A 17,922-nucleotide genomic window follows, 5' to 3' on the forward strand; every position below is an offset into this window, starting at 1 on the left:
CTGTCACCTGAAAATGTCATTCCACACTTCTGGCTTGTTTCATGTTGAAAATCAACCCCGTGTGTTCACTGTGGGGCTAAGTGCTTGGCACTGGTACTAAGAATGAGGTAATCATTTTAGTACTGTGGATGCTATTTCCATGAGAAACTCTGCAAAACCTCATCCTGCTCAATGATATTAAACAGAAACAAGCTATTATAATCAGAAACCTTTTTATTGGCTCCATTTTTCCTTTCTAACACTGGCTTATCCTGTTTATATCATAAGTCAGAAACAAAAGCTAATTTTAAAAAAGTTTCTATAGGTAACAGAGTAGTGTTCTACTTTCTGTTTAAAACTCCATTGCTTAGGTTTACAGTAATTACCACAATGAAAGCAACACCAATCGTTTTTCTCATTTTCTTGTTTACTCAAAAAGAGCAAACAACTTTGAAGTGCATTAATGTACTGACCACAAGACCAATATTAAATGCAGCTAGATGAGAACATGAAGGTATAATGCAACAAGATTTTTTTAAAAAGTTTCTCTGTATGTTCAGCAATATGCTTTACCACTTTATTCATAGGGCATACATGAAAATACTATCTCATGCTTAGTGATTTCTTAAGAATAATTATTCTGAAATGTGTGAACTTGTACCTCTTGCCTAGGCATATCCAACTAGTTTTCCACGTTGCCACCTATTGGCCCACTGATGTAAAGATAAAATCAAGTAGCCAAAATTCATAAGTTCTTTCTCGTCAGCCAGGCCCCTGCACTGTCCACAGAAACAGGCTAACGCTACAGAAAATCTTAAATCATTCATCTTAGATAAAAACTCTTTCACTGTGAGCTAAACTAAGTAAAATTACCTTGCATTTGCTGTGGGCTAGCAGATTGCATATGTGCTGATAGTTTAGTTTCTCTGTGCATGATGCATTGAGCCCTGCATTCTCAAAAGTGTCTAGTGATGCTGAGTACCTAAGGTGAGGCATTAGCAAGTTCTACCTTCAAAAGAAGTCCTGAGAATCAGGCCATTCAAAAATAAAAAAGGTGTTTTAAACGGGATGTTTGAATGCTAAAACACAAAACCACTAGCCACTTTTTAGGTATTAGAACACCATGTTTTTCTCTCAGAGATTCTTCTTTTTCATGGTTCAGCATACCTTGAAGGCTCCTTACACTTATATTTCCCTTCTATTTTAGCCATCCATTAAAATTTTCCAGACAATGGAATAACGCTTACGCTGATCTTACTTTTACAAATATTTTTACTGAAGACTGTTATTAGGACATACAATGTTCTCCTGTTACAGAAATAACAGAACTAAAAGTAGAATACACCTGAGACCTTGACATGATCAAAAATAATCGTCCTCTGATAGGAAACATGCCATCCAAAACACTTGATCTTAGTACATTTGGCAGGGCTTTTGAAACATCCAATCTCACCAGAAACAGGAGTTGCAATTACTCTGTGGACAGATTCTAACACTCTTGCCCACTCTGGGAAGCACCTAAATCTTCAAAGAACTGGTGAATAAGTAAGTTTATAAAAAAGCTGGCTGAAATCTGACATACACATATTGTGATTCAATGAGTACTTTTTGAGTAACAGCAATATCAGATTTGTGAAACACTAAAGCTCAGTAAGATCATCAGAGTCCCCTTCCTAGTGATGAGAGATGCTTCATTAAAATTAAAATCTGTGGTTTTGACTCGTGAGATATCAAGGGAATCACAAAGGCATAGAATTTGAGGTCCCTTAAGACATGAGGCATTAACAAGGCAACAGCATACCGGTCAGCAGCTCTACCCTCGCCATAAAAAGCTGTTAGCTTCAAAACATCCAGATTAGAAAGATTTGTCTACGTTTACTTGCAGATTGAGTGGAATATCTTTACTAGCAGATGGGAATTCTGTGTTGCATTGGGGGTAAAACAAGAAGAACACAGGAGGAGCAAAATGCAGACAGTCCTGGATGTCAGTTACTCTATGCTTGTTAAAATCTTCAGGGTGAATCTACAGTCTGTAGGATCTACTATTTATTTCCTATAGAATATATATCCAATATATTATTCCAAATGAATAAAACATTATTGAAGCACAACTCCCATGCATTTCTTTTAGAGCTGGAAATAGAATAGATAAAACGAGGAAATAATCATCAGATTTGTTAACTTCCTTTTATGTTGACTTATGATCAATACAGAAACTTCCATTCCCAAATAGCCCACACTCAGCATTTAAAGGGAGTCAGGATTTCATCTTACCCATGAAATCTGGTATGTCCTTTAAACCCCAAAGCTACCTCTACAAACTATACTCTTTTACATAGTGCCATTACTAAGAAAGGGAAAAATAAACACAAGCTACATATATTGATGCAGAGATTTCAAATACTTCAAATACATTCATCATAACAAGAGCCCAAGCTGATGTAGAACAAAAATCAGATGTTATTTGCTTGAACCAATGAAAGATCAGCAGTCAGAATACTATTTTCCACCATCCCGATCTCAGAGGAACTCACCACCTTCCTGCAACATAAAACCTGGAAGAGACCATTATGATTTCACTGCTTACTCACCTAAGTGGTGCTAATCATCATCACACTCTTAGACTACACAACAGCAGCAGGAGAACAACTATGTCTCCCACACACCCTCAGTGCAGAAGATAATCCTTCTGGGATATTAAAAAAAAATATCAAATTTTTAGTAGATAGTCACTGCCTGTTTTCACATTGTGTTCTGCCAGAACTGGTGAAACTGCTGACCAATGGGAAAATGATTTTGCCAAAGGTTGTCTTAGAGGACCACAAATTCTCCATTTTCAGTCTTTAACGGACAGTTTCTACATCTATGTTTATGATCTAGCTTAAGTCTGGGATTTACAGTTCCAGCACAAACAACTCTTTTAGACTCATTAGATTCCATCTGGTCCTTCCAAAAATTATGAGAGCCTATTATTTCCAGGATTATGACAGCCCCCTAACAAAATCTTTCCAGATCATGTCCTACCACAGGTAACAAGGTTTCATAAGACATCAAAACTGCACATAGACTAAAAGCACGGATATTGGTATCCATATGTCCTCTTTACCGACACCTTCAGAGATAAAAAAAAATAAAATTTGAAAAACTGTGGAGTAAAGGCAACACTTCGGCACAACACCTCTTTACATTCCTTTTAATTACCAAGGAAAAATGTAAAGATTTCTTTATTTAGCTTCGTCATTTCTTAATTATGACCAAGAGAGTGCACTAGCAACCCCAAATGATTCCTTCCTTTACCCAGATTGTATTCAAAGTCAATCCAGACGTCCAGTCAACGTTCTGATGATGCCTCAGTCAGGATCCCATATAGAAGGATATAAGATGACCTCCCTCTGTCAGCAGAAACATGTGATGGTGGAGCTAGAATCAATCCCCATTCTCTTAATTTACATAACAATAAAAAGAGAAATAGAGGGCATTTAGCCACCAGATGTCACTCAGACTTTTGTTCAACCTGTCAAAGAAAATCAGCTAGAAGCAGGGAATCTTTTCCTCAGAGAGATAATTAATATCTCCTTGGAGAAAACAACCTACCACTTACCTGAGAATATACAGTAAAATGACCATCAGTCAAAAAGTCAACTCACTTTCGAACAAATTATAGCCCAGCTTCTAACTTAATTTTCTTGAAAAATGTATTACTAGCATTAGTCAGTATTACTAAGAGACAGCCAGCTTCTTCTAGTGGCAGAGGAAGAGCGTGTGTTCTCACATTGCTGAATCCCTCTGAGGCATACAACCGTTCAGATTATTGCAGGTAGAAATATTTGGGAAATTTGCACAACTAGTTTCACATCTATTAAAGGCACTACATAACTGGAAAGGAATAACCTTGTTTTGAAAGATACCTTTAGTTCCACAAACTCTTATCTCTGAAAGCATGCTGCATACCAGAGAGTAAAAGATAATAACATTCAACATTTTGTTTCACTGCTTCTCAAATATCCCAGTAAAATAGCCTTCTTCCTGTTAATCCTCTACAAAAGCAAAACTTTGGTAAGGCCAGAATTGTTCCAGATGCTACAACAAGAAGTAATAAAATGAAACAAGGTAACTAGCCCTTTACAATAATCCTCACAGTATGCATCTCAAACCACATACTTGTATGATAAACATGGTATTTTGAATGTTAATTAATTTATAAATATGAAAGCCATAAGCAAATTTCACAAATTAACATTTACCCGATTACCACAGTAACCTGTTCCTAAAAAAGTCTCCTGGATCCTCTCCTCTCTTCTTGGGGGGTGGCAAGGCAAGAAGGAAGAAGGGCAATAGGGAAGTAAATTAAAAGAAGAAGAGTGAAAAACTTGAAAATTTGGCTTAGCTATAAAGTAGCTTCTGGCCACTGCCTAGTACAGACATTTTAAGTCTCTGAACTTACCCTCTAACTGTGAAGAAAGTTAATTCAACAGTATGCAGTACCCACCAAATACGGCTGTAAATTTTTTGGGAAGGAGGGTGATGGGGAGGTTGAACATATGGATGCAGTTAAGGTAAAAACAGATGTTTGTTACTTTTCTTTGCAGCAACACTCAGAAACTAAGTCAAAATTGCTTTTTTTTTCATGTTTATGTCTGAAAGAACTATAAAATTAAATATGAGGGAGGGCAGGTGGAGGGGGAACTGCAGTGAGTGTCACAGAGAAAGAATGAAACGGTCTCCAGTTTTGAACTGAAATCCTGAAACGAAGGCCCATATAGCTAAAAGGCAAGACATACACCGTTTAACTCTAGATTAAAAGACCCTTAAAGGGACTAACTCAGAGTTGCTTTCATCATGCCTGCTCAGACACTAAATACCCACGTTAAAACGCACGCCTCAGTCTGAACACATGACAAGCTACAACCTTTCCGTTTGCTACAGAGGCTACTTTCCATCAATGTGCCTTTAAAAGATCTACACCAAAGTATTTCTAGTTACTTCTCAAATCTGTAAGATTTAATTGCCAAGCATTTGAACACCCAGGTGAAATAACATCATGCATTGTAATACATATTCTTTCAGCATATGTGTTATGGACAGAAAATGTTTTGGGTTCATCCTCCATCTTTCTACCCAGTATTTGTGACCAGAAAATAACAATCCTTGCAAAAATAATTACTTTGGCTCTCTGCCACTCCTACCTCACTTTTCAATATTCAAAAAGGTTTACACACATGTTCCTCAGTGATTTCTACTGGCTTGAGCGATACGCAATTATGATTACTTGTTTTCCCTTTCCTTCCACCCAGATGTTGCTTAACAGCACCAGAGAACACAGAATATTTGACAGGTTTCCCCTCAGACAGTGAAGTTGAATGGTTTAGCAGCCAACTGACTAGCCCCCCATGGGATGGTGATTAAAATCAAGCTCTGATAACAAGTGATCAGAAAACCTCTTCTGACCAGATAGTCACTTACAGTCCCACAGGAAGATTCTGTTAAATTCCTCACACACTACAGAAACACAGATAACACTAGCTGGAGAACAAGCACGATTCATAACAATTAGATAAAATTGCTGAAAACAGGCTAACGATTATAGAGGAGAAGCTCTTTGTGGTACCATCTCCCCTTGTTTCATAGCAATCCCCATTAGATCAAGATTGTGAAAAATGGGCAAAATGCTTTTCTGACACAGGCAATGTATATGCTTGCTGACTGTACACCTGCCCTGGGGATACTGCACTACACTTGACCCAGGGAAAAAATACAGCACTCAAATGTTAGTATTATAAATTCACACACTCCCATTCAGTGTTTTAAAACATAAAATGAGCAGCCTCATTTCTTCATGCCAAACCAGAAAAATCTTTCTCCTGGTTCAACTTCGCAAATCAACCCTTTTTACGTTGAATCCCTTCAATTTTTTATCATTGCACTATTCACTTAACGTACTGGTTTAAAGAAAATTGCCTACACCAGCTTTGAAATGTAACAAATGGCAGGGAAGGGAAGGGAGCAAGGAGGGAAGAAAGGCTAAAGAAAAGGTACTACAAGATCAAGAGTTACATACTGTTCTGTAGGTTCTGTTAAACAGGCCTGCAACGCGTTTGTGATAAACCCTCTGATAACCAAGCAGAGTGTACAAGATGCCTGTTGCAGCCCACTAATGCAGTTACTACTTCAACTCAAGTTTATTGACTTCAGAACTGAAGCATGGGCAGAAATACTGTCAACAACCTGCAGAGGGGGACATTATTAGAGTACACTAGTAAGTTGGTATGAAGGAAAAAGCTCCCAACCTTTCACTACTGTAGTGCATTAAGGATATATGTAACAAAACTGAGTATGCCTCATTACACAAGAAAGCAACATTAAAATGTAGAGAGTAAAGCCATCGAATATAAATGAAGCAGAGGAGTGGGTTTTTTTCTTCCTTCCTTATAGCTTCCTTGCAACACATCTGTTATATAATATTTCCTTTTTTTTTTACTTCCCCTAATTTCAGTTCCTTCTGTCTGCCCAGAATACTTGCTGTCTTTTGGAAGTTGGTTACTAGTCTAACCACTTGTTATTTACTAAATTCAAACTACTATAGATACTTGGAGGGGGGAGTGGTTACCCCACACAGGATTATTTTTTTCCTCAGAGCTATTTGCAATTCAATGTACGAATAATACTCCCTTCTGTTCACATCACAGAAGAAGTGTAGAATAGAGCATAGCATAGGATACCTTCCACCACACGTTTAAAAACAAAAACACTAACTCAGCTCTCAAACTATATTAAGAAATATTCTATGAGAATCAAAAAAAATGAAGTCTTTTTGTCCAGACAAATCAGTATAATGACTGCCATGTAATTGTCAAAGTAATACAGGAAGTAATCACAGTTTGTGAGAATACAAATAGATTCCCCTCAGGGCCATGCAAGTTGCTCCAATCTGAATATATACATTCCAGGCATATTAAACAGAGGCATAGCACGGCCTGGCTGCAATCTCCAGTTCACGCAGCTGTCCATCTACTGCAGTGTAATCCCAGCTGCCAATCTGAAAGAAACCAGTTAGTCAGAGCAGACACAACCAACAGAAACAAATGTCACTCAATAATGTTCAGAGGCACTGGGTTCATGGATAATTTCAAACAGTATCTCTGTCTGGAGCACTGATGTGCTCATTCAAAACACCTAAATCTTTGGCTACTGGAAAGAAGCAGATAAAAAAACTAGAACTAGAAAAACAGGTCTGGTAGTACTTCAAAGAGACTGACAAAATAAAAAGGAAAAAAGAGTCTAAAAAGAAAGTTAAGATGAATTTAAAGACCTGCAAATAAAACTGGACTCAGTGCAAGCAAAATCCTAAGCAGTTCTGTGGCTACTTTTAAAAAATATAAGCCTCTATTTTATCTGAGCACCACAAACAAAATTGCCTCATGTTTCTCTCTGCTGTGGCAGCTGAAGATTTCAAGAGAGCAACTCATTGCTTCCATTTAAAATCAATAACTATCTCACAGAAAGTATCAGCATTGCCACATGCGATACCTTGAAACTTCATTGATTTCTGGCATTATTCATTCACTCCTCTAAACAGCTAAATATAATCTTTAAAACTTGCTGCAATCACAGAGTCTACCTGCTACTTAGCTGACTCCAAATTTTCTGATACAAAACTTCCCTCTGGAAAAAAGCAATCTGTTCGGATCTGTTAGCATTCCATGGAACTTCTTCAACTTTGATGCCATCTCTATTTATTAAATAAAAAAAAACTTAGTTAAAATAAAACATTTCAGTCTGAAGGAGATTAATACATGGATGTAAAGATCCAACATTTAATGGTCTTACATGATCACCTTTCAGAATGTGTAACCGTTGTGAAAAAGAAACAACTAATTTTGTGAAGCTAAGAAATACATTTATTTAAACTAAGTCAAAACTGCTACCTGCAAGATCAAACTTGCTGTTTTCAAAGTATGTGTACAATATTACCTCGGTCTCCTACTGCAATGAATGAACTTTCTATTATCATTTAATAAAATGTAACATTTGAGACCTGATTTTTGGACACTGCTTGAGGAAAAGCACCTTTGCACAACCGCAAGCACAGCACTCAAGAAGCACCTATCGTTCAAATACAACTAATAACTAATATAATACAGTTTGGTAAGTAAATACTACACCACATCCACAGACACAGTGGGAACACTGATGAGCTAGACACCCTAGGCTGCAACAAGCAAATACAATGAAAACACTCCAAACAAAAATTTTTAGTTTCCCAGTTACTGTGAAAGTCAATACAGATATTTTCAGACTGCATTAAAGAGCCATCAAATAATCAAAGCATGCTGACAACATAAAAAATAATGATATTTTTGTAGCTAGTTCACTCCTGTTTGATTCAAGGCTTAGTGTATGATATCTGCAGCTATTATACAATAGTGTTTCTCATCCTTTCCACATGGGGAAGAGGGGAAAAAAAAGTTTAAAAATTTAAATACTTTCTATTAAAAAAAAAGTTATTTTTGAAGGATTATGAGTATCCCTTTTTTTCCATCCCTTGTTTACTTTTTGATTGCTTTCTTATTTAATGTTGGCCAACAAATACGTCAGCTATCTAAGACTGACCAGCCAGGCACAAATGAAAACCTAAAGAGCCCAGGGGGTCTCAAGGCCTCTCTGGTTCTGATAGATCCATGAGACAGGTCAAGCAAGAAGAGGTGAGGGAACTGACTGCACTGAAAATTTCTATCCTTTGAATTTCAATCAGGGGCTGAGAAAAAAAGCACTCGAAGCCGAAGAACTGATTTACATGAGTTACTTCCTTCCAAAAAGCTTTACTACTTCCAGCCAAAGCTGTTGTTTTATTCTTACTTTTTTAATCCTTATATATCAGGCGTCTCAGTCCTGCTTTAATTAACTCCATAAGAGAACTCTTTCCTGCTGGATAGAGAAGCAGAAGCACCAGTTAAAATTAGAATCTATTCTGTAATGAAGGACAAAAAGAGAACATCCAGGTCAAATATTTTTATGGATTGAAACCTAGCTGAATACTTTTATGGCTGTTTCTACGGACTGTAGCAAATTCGTAAGTTAAGACAAAGGGCAATAAACCCCATTTGTCATGTCAAACTCTGGGCTGAATGGAATCAAAGAAGTGCCACACCTCCCAGATATCACAGTAAACACTTGCTTATGCTCATTTTGCCTGTTTACTCTAATACCACAGATAGGTCACAGTGTGAGCTGAGATGTGAGAATTAATAGGTAAATGATACAAACTGGTGGCAGGAATGACGCTCCTGATATTTTAATGCTCCTTTTACCAGATCATAATACTTCATCTTTTTATGGTACAGTTCCAATGCCCAGACAAGCTGATTTCACGCAGCAGTGGTACCTGCCCACCCACCACAGCACTGGAGGTCCTGTCTTCATTACACAGCCCTGCTCTGCATACCTTCACAGGAATAGACCAGGGCATGGGTTTGGTTGCAAGCTAACAAGTCCACCTCTCCTTAGCCATGAAATCAGTATGCTTCCTTTAAAAATAGTCGTCTTAATTCTGGTTCCATATAATGGTATTTTACTATGGGTTTGCAATTAAAACTAGACTAATCCTTAACATTTATTTGGCTTCTCACAATGTTCCTCTGCTGTACAACGTCAAGCATGCCATCTGCACAACACACTTCTGGCCAGAGAGGATTCAAAGATTGTTTCTACAGTACTTTGAATTTTGCCTGCATGAATTTGTTACTTACTGAATTCAGCACATCTAAATTTACTGCTCTGAGACAGTACTTTTATAATCACTTTATCCTACTTTTTAGAACGCACTGAATCCACAACAAAGACTGTTGCCCAACCTGCTAAAAACAGACTGATCGTTTTCCCAACTATTTAGCAAATGTTAACTATGCTATAAATACAAATCGTGTTTATACTTTGTGAAAGATTCACTGTTGTCAGAGTTCTCCAGCTGAGTTGGAGCTGAAATATGCTATTAACTCCCACCATGAACACAGCTAAAAGAGAGGCCAAAAATGCTTTCTCTGGGATAAGATATCAGATCTGCTACTGCTGTCATGAAACTGGGGTCATGTAAACTAAACATCCTTGTAAGATCTTTTGGAAAGCACAGAAGTCTCTCAAACTGTAAATATTTAAAAATAAAATTAGACTCATAAGAGATAGGTCTAAGATACATAAAACTTACCCAAAGATATTAATCTCGGGCAACATTTAAAAGCTATTATCCATAGAATAATTTACCCCATATGCCTTAAAACTGAAAATAAAAGAATTATTTCATCTCTTTATATAATCAGAAGTGGCACATTCAAGTAACATACCAAATGCTACGTCCAAGCTGATTCTTCAGAATCTCTCTTTAGAAACTCCTCAGTTCATATGGAAATAAAATATCAACAGCAGAACGAAAGGTGCCGATAGAATGGAGAAAGCTGTGCTTCCTAATGTTAAACAGACTACCTTCATGTAACAAAAAGGCACCTTCTCTTCAAAGGAAGAAGTATAAAACAACTAAATTATCTACGGTTAAAAGCAAATCACTTAATGGAATTGTGGAGTATTAATCGGATAGGACTTCTTCTCATCTTTTTCAAACTATTATTGCTAATTTAAAAATCATCAGTCCTCCTTAATTGCTGCCTACAAAGATCATATCAGATGAATTTTTTAAAATTATTTAAATAATATGGTTAGGTGCTTTTTGATAAGCATGGTACAAAATTTAGTATGCTTCATGAGGTTCGGGGATTCCTGTAACAAATTAATGACGTATTCTCAAAGCAATATTTTGCCCTCCCACTATTAACTTCATCTCTTTTCTTTACGCTTATCCAGTGTTTAAGCCAGCTACACAGGGGTATCAATGAAGAAACAGACCTTTAATTAGGAACTCCAAGTGCAGCCCAGACTCACAACCATCCTTTGTTATACCACGGCAGAGACAAGAGGGATTTCTATCCTTCTGACCAAGACACTAATGGAATACCCACAAATCAGTCCAAGATATAAATTATTTTCTATGGACTGTGCTTCACCTCTTAATCAGTTGCTTGTCCGAATGGCTTAGATCTAATTCTACTTTTTTTTTTTTCTTTCTTTTTTTTTTTCCATTCGTGGACAGCTATTCCAAAAGAGAGCAGAATTTGTGATAAGAAGGTGCTGTGAATTCTCTCCAGAACAGCTGGATGACATTTATCTGTGCCGCTGTGATTCCTTGTCTCTTCCATACAGGCAACAAAAAAGCCCTTCCACGGCAGATCTTGTGATTGGGAGTTCCACAAAACAAAATGTGGTGTTCAAGAATGAAGTCAACAGAAGGTAGTCATATAGCATACCTCTGCTGGCAAATACCACATTTTCCACTGGAGAGAGATGTGATATTTACTGCTTGTCAAATGAACAGCAACTTCCCTCTGCAATTGTAACCTCCTTCAGCAAGATATAAAAGTACAAGGATCAGAGTCAATGACAATGCTGCTAAAAAGGCTTGAGGAAAAAAGGAGGATGAAGGAATGGTCTCTGCAGGGATGAGTAGCACACAGATATGCCAGCAGATATACTGGATCCCTTGCCTTGCTTCTGGTTGCCCTTCCCTTCCCCCACTGGCTGCAATTCAAACCCTTCTCTCTTGATCTACTCCCCTCCCCCTGAGATTTGCTTTTGAATTATGCAAGCTTTGCACTCCTCAGGGTTTATCTGCCAAAAGGTAGCATGTGGCCCATGGTTTGCATTTTAGTTTAAAAATTTCTATTATAGCAGTCAGATCCTTTCAAAATACTTTACTTCCTTTATTCCCATAGGCAGAAAGAATGGCAGAAAAAAATTGCTCACAGCAGTATGAGAGGATGTAAAAGTTCTACATTTTCAGTTTAAAAAAAAGAAAGGTGGAATATGGTTTTAATCAAGTAGTTTTCCTTCCTAGACGAGTGCTTCCTTCTTGTAATATATATAACCTGACTGCCTATAAAAATAAAGGTGCCAGTTGGAGCCATTTAGGAGACCTAAGGAAATTCTGCATTAACCTACACTCCTACACTCCTCAGCTCCTTCCACTATTATTCTGTGTGTGGCCTCTCCTGATGACTTAGGTCACCAATATCCATACATATATCTGTAAAGATACTTCAGAAACACATGCATCATAGGCTTCTCACTACCAATGTGGTTCAGGCTTAGCATAGACTACCTATGTGGAGAAATTGCCATGGTTTAAGCACATGCTATTATTCCATATGAAACCTAAAAGCCTCAGTAACATGCAACTCCCAGAGTATACAGATGCTTCTCCTTGTTTCAGGTTTGCAAATAAAAATGCATTTTCTGCTACAACTGTCAAGATTTAAAGGCCCAAACCCTGAAACTTGTCGGGAGAAAGCCAAAAGCATCCTTTTAGAAATCAAGAAATCCAGAGTAACATTTCCGGTTTAATAGTTGCTTAATAAACAGATGCTAAATCTGAGGTGTCATGCCTGTGTAAAAATACTGTTAATTGTCCAGATCAGAAATTTATTTGGCCTCTAACCAGGAATTTGGTGGAGAAAAGAAGAAATATTTTCTGGCAAGCTGACTGAAGGAGAAAAATAAATGCTGATTGAAGCTGCTTGGCAGTACAGAACGCTAGCACAGGTCCTCAGGGAGACAGATTAGTAAGCCAGAAGAAGGTGAGGCTGTCAAAGGTGCATGATAAATTCATTTAGCACATAGATATAGAATGATTATGCACACAGATATACACACAAACAGATTTTTTATTACTTTCATCTCTACTCATAAGTAAAAACAGAATAACTCACCATTGGTGATGATAGTCATTAAATCGCTGCACTGTCAATATCATATCAGAGCTGATCATACACACCATTGCAAATTACTTAAACACATTTACATAAGAAAAAAAAAATGTGCTTTACAATATACATGTAAATAGCAAGGGATACCTAACTAAACAGGAATGCTTTTACTGCTTTATTGACCTGCTTAAAAATAATAAATAAAAATATTCCATTGAACCAATCTTCAAGTAACTCTGAACAAAAGTGTTACAAGATAACCATTCCTTCTGCTGCCAGCATTTATCAGCATGTATTTTTGACACCATCCATAGTGTTTTGAAATTCTGCTGCTGCTAAGCTACTCCATTACTGTGAACTCAACAACACTGCTATTCTCCCTCTCCTGTTTTCATTTTTATATGCTACTCAGTCCAGGAACCATAGAACAACTCAAAAAAAAAAAAAAACCCCACCAAAAAAACTTGTATTCAAATACATTAAAAACATGACAAATTCAAAAGATTTGGTAACAAAATATGTTAAGCAGTAAGTATTTATAGCAGTACGAAGCGAACGCCTCTCTAAGCTGAGATGATCCACACTTCCAGACAAATTCATAACTCCCCTGGTCTTAAATTACTTTTTTTCAGGCTATGACACAAGCAGAAAAGATCACAGTTAAACTAATTACAGAACTGTTCTAGAAAAATTAAAAACTACCTAAAAATTGTGTGTGGCAGACCACTATTTTGATTAGTATTACTTCAATTATTAGTTCCATAAACAATGGTTCAATGATGGTTCATTTAATACCAAAATTAAGAACCAATTTACACACAATGCCCAGTCTATTTTTCAGCTCACACTTAAACCTAGCATTTCAAGAGTTTAATAAATACTCTTACAAGGTAAGACTGTTTCCTTGTCAGTGTACAGCAGACAAACATTATCAATGAAATGAAAACATGACAGGGTGAACACCTAGTATGCTTGGGTCAATAACTGTTTCAAATCCAGATGACATATTTTCTTAAAAGCCAGGTGTTCCAGTATCTCTCTTCTTAGCTCAATTAAGTGTATTTATGTGCAGCATATGTATTTTACCTTGAAGTGGACCAAGATGCAGGCTGCAGACTGATGGCAGCCCACATAATGACGACATCCAGCCATCACTTTTGGTACTTAAGCAAGTCCCTGTGTATGCCTACATGCCCTGCACACTCTCCAAACCTTTCCACTGCACTCACAAGTCAGCTACAGCCCACAGTGTTGCTATGATGTGACTTTCTCTACAGAGTCTGTCAAGGTGCCCCAAACAGTCGGATGGCAGGTACATACAAAAAAATAATAATTGCTTACTTCTCAGACTTTCTTCCAACAAGCAATAAAAAACAAAAACATCTATTAGGATTAGCCTAGAATTCTACAGTGAACTTCAAACCTATTATTTGTAAGCAGAAATGTCTTCATTCGTATTTTCATTCAGTTCACACATATATTCCCCGTTGGTAAACATCTAACCACCCTTTTAAATAAAATTGTTGATAGCATTCATAATACTTTGTTCTTAGGGATTCAGAATATTTTGTAACAAAATACCACATACATTTATTCTATAATTAATATACATGCAGCTATACTTGATACCAATGTATTGTCTGAACAGAGGATGTAAAACCTATCAAAACCCTGTTTTAATTGCCCACACCCCTGCTTTTTTTTTTTTTTTTTTTACATTTTTTAGATGGACGAGGGAATAGTCTTTAAAGCCCACAATATCCTAAGGGATACTTTAGAAATTAGGTTTTTCTGAATGGTGCTGAGTCTGAGTGAGACTACTGATCTTTCCAATGTTTAAACATTCACTTTAGTGCATGAAAAATACAAGACAAGTTATTACTAATTTGATAGCAACCCAATAAAAATAATGGAAGCTACAAAACTATAGTTCTTGATGTGTGCTACATATGTAGGATTGCATTAAAAGAGAACTGTTAAAACTGTAAAAGAAAATTCAAAAGTACAAGCCACATCAAGCTTGCTCGTCTTCTGCCATTAAGATCCAGTAAGATCCAGTGAACAAAATGACTGCCCTCAGCAACTGAAGCAATCCCCGAACATACGTTTTTATATTGGCATCCAGTTTGTGCCGACTCCAGGTGCACAAAGTTTAAGAACAACTTGCAGGCTTGTTCTCTTGATTTTGCATGCTGTGACAACTGGTTCAAGCACCTTGCACTTGACTGGCTTTTTGCCAAACCACAAGAGAACACAAAGATTAACAAAGATTTTCCTTTACTACATTTGAAGTACAAACTTACCTCTCTCAATATGGAATCCGTTATTGAACTCAAATTAACAGCTCCTTCATAAGTCAAATAGTAGAATACATTCAGGGACCTAACAGCCTCTGGCCCTTGCTGTTTGTAGCCAAAAATCAGATCAATCCACTGGTGAAGCTGGCAGGAAACAAACTCACTTTCTAATGCCTGTGAGAAAAAAAACCACACACAAAATATATAAACTTGAGTTTGCCAGATAGTCATCATTTAGCAGTAGTAGAAGCATATTTTTTAACAGCATACAAAATTATCTTAGCAAGTCTAAATACAGAATCAGTAACTGTTAATTGATGATTTTAGATATTCTATCCAAAAAAAGGTGGGTCCTCTGGTAGATCCCAGAGTCTCATGCCCTACTGCCTGCTGACCAAAAGACATTGTTTTTTAAACTAGAACAGTGAGAATAAGGGGGAAAAAAAAAAAGCAGTAAGTGGAAAGCATTTATGGTCAGCCAGACTATATTTTTATAAACTCTCAAGATGAAATTGTGCTTTTCTGTGTGATCTGCACAGTAAATAACAACAGCATGGTAATCTCATTCTGACAGAGGGAAGACTGATAGACTCGGGGAAACTGAAGTAACTAGGGACGTTAGGGTACAAAGTATTTAACTTGCTGGAATATCAACTTGCTATTACTTTTATGCATTTCTTGTATACATCTCTTATACAAACCTATACAGAAACAGTCCTATGATGAATGATTAAGTCACTTTTCTGAAGATGTCATGCAGTTACAACACAATCCCCAAACCAAAAGCATCCAAACAATAACGAATCTCTCCATAACAGTATTAGGTACACCACAAATATGTTCAAAGATAACCTAAAAATTGTTGTCATCTGAAGGGTTAATTCATCTAGATTAAGTCATCAGCATGATTTTCTTCCTCTGTTTTATACAGAGAATTCAATATATTTCTTACTTGAATAAGCAAATGAAACAATGCAACAAAGTCTGATATTCTCTTCATCTAACAAAATGAATGGCATTTTCCTTGTAAAGGAAATTCCTAATTTTTGAGCAGAGGAAGTTAAAATTAATCTGAAAACCAAGGAAATCACTCTGCAACTTGCACTCAAAAATGATGGGTTTGTTTCATTAACTGATGCCTGAAAACAACATTTAAATTGACACATAAAAACAGCAATTGTCTTAATTTGTATGGTGCACTCCACACAAAAGCCCTAAATATGTTCAAATTAGAGCAAGCTGCTTGATTGTCACTGCAGTCTCATGTCATATTAATGCATGACAAACATTAAACCATACACTTAAATGGCAATTTATATCATTTAAATGTTTACTGCCACACCAGATCATCAGTCATTTAAATGTGACTTTCTGACAGCTAATTTCAGTTAATTTTCCTCGATTCACTTAATTAGAACTTTCAATCAAGAAAAGACCTGTACATATCTTCGGCATCATATCATTCTTTTTTTTTATTATTATTTTTATTAGAATACTGAACTGCCGAAAGCATTCTTTAAAATGAATTGCCACACAGTGTAGTATCTCTCTGGATGATCATGTGGAAATACCTTACAAAATATATGCTTAGAAAGGATTTTTTTTTCTTTCATACTTTTTTCTTTTTTTCTTCAAATTAAAAAAAAAACCCTCAACATTTAGACACAGACACACAATTAAAACTATAAAAAACCACAAGCGGGCCAATTAAAAATTAATGATTTCAAAATTGTTTAATAAGATAAAACCAGTCAGGAGTCTCATGAGTGTCCATAATACTACAATGTGCAGCCATAAAATTCTACAGGGCTCAGCAAATGACAATGATGGGAATTAATTTTCTTTCTATCCTGCTAAAAAAAAATTAACCCTAGAATATACTTACTGTTATCACCATAACTATTTAATGTCAGGAAAAATAGTGTTAAGAACTTGTGCATTTTTACATATATATATATATGTAGTATGCGCAGAGGTTATTCATATTTTCCTTTTCTTCGAAAGCTAGATTTGTAAAGGGTCATATTACGTTACCAAAGCATTTGGACATGAATAACTAAAGGAATATCACTCTGCAACCTCCTCAGATTAATGGATAATTCTGACTTCTTCTTAAAAAAGCAAAACTAAAACACACTGCGCTTTCATGGAATGTGTGGGAGCCATTTACTTCTCTTTTTCAAGTTTAAATTATTTCACACTTGTAATTTACACAGATTCAAAAGTAGGTAATTTTCTTTTATTTTTTTCCACATTAGGCCATTTTAAATCTTATTTGCCAAATCACAAATAAAAGGGTTAAATTAGAAATTACTGTAGTCAGCATCAATACCCAGGACACTGAAGGCCAGACCAAACATAGCACACAAATTCAAATGCTAAATAAACTTGCCTGTCATTTCAGGGTCAAAGTTAAGTTCTCGGGTGGAGTGAAGTGCTTACACTATGACACAATCAATGGAGGAACAATATTTAACAGTCTGTATAATGATTAAAAAATAAAGTAGACTTTCAAGAAAAATAACACAATGTACCAGTACATGTGATGCACTTCACAGCCATGCTGGTATATACTATTTATGTATGGGTGCTCCTTAAAAACAAAACATCTGAGAAGTGAAAAAGTTCCAATTTACAAAACTATCCAGCTGTAAAAAGGAGAGGTTTTTTTCAATGTTACTCTTAGCATTTGCCTCTTGCAAAACTAAACCAAGGGTATCAAGTGCTACACATTTAGGTTTACTTAAGCATCTAGGACAGCCAGTGCTCATTAAGGCTCAAGTTAAATATGGCATACAGCGATGGGATACTAACATCCTTCCCATGCTGCTCTTAAAGCA

The 17,922-nt window shown here is 36.4% G+C and overlaps 1 protein-coding gene across 1 annotated transcript in view; it reads right to left on the minus strand.

Moving 5' to 3' along the window:
- LRBA (LPS responsive beige-like anchor protein) overlaps nucleotides 1-17,922 on the minus strand; it is a 411,018-nt gene that overhangs the window by 44,338 nt on the left and 348,758 nt on the right. Inside the window, 1 exon segment of the mRNA XM_055797819.1 lies at nucleotides 15,089-15,256. Coding sequence (XP_055653794.1) covers nucleotides 15,089-15,256 — 168 coding nt within the window.

Source organism: Falco peregrinus, chromosome 2 (genome assembly GCF_023634155.1).
Source record: "Falco peregrinus isolate bFalPer1 chromosome 2, bFalPer1.pri, whole genome shotgun sequence".
Lineage (NCBI taxonomy): Eukaryota > Metazoa > Chordata > Aves > Falconiformes > Falconidae > Falco > Falco peregrinus.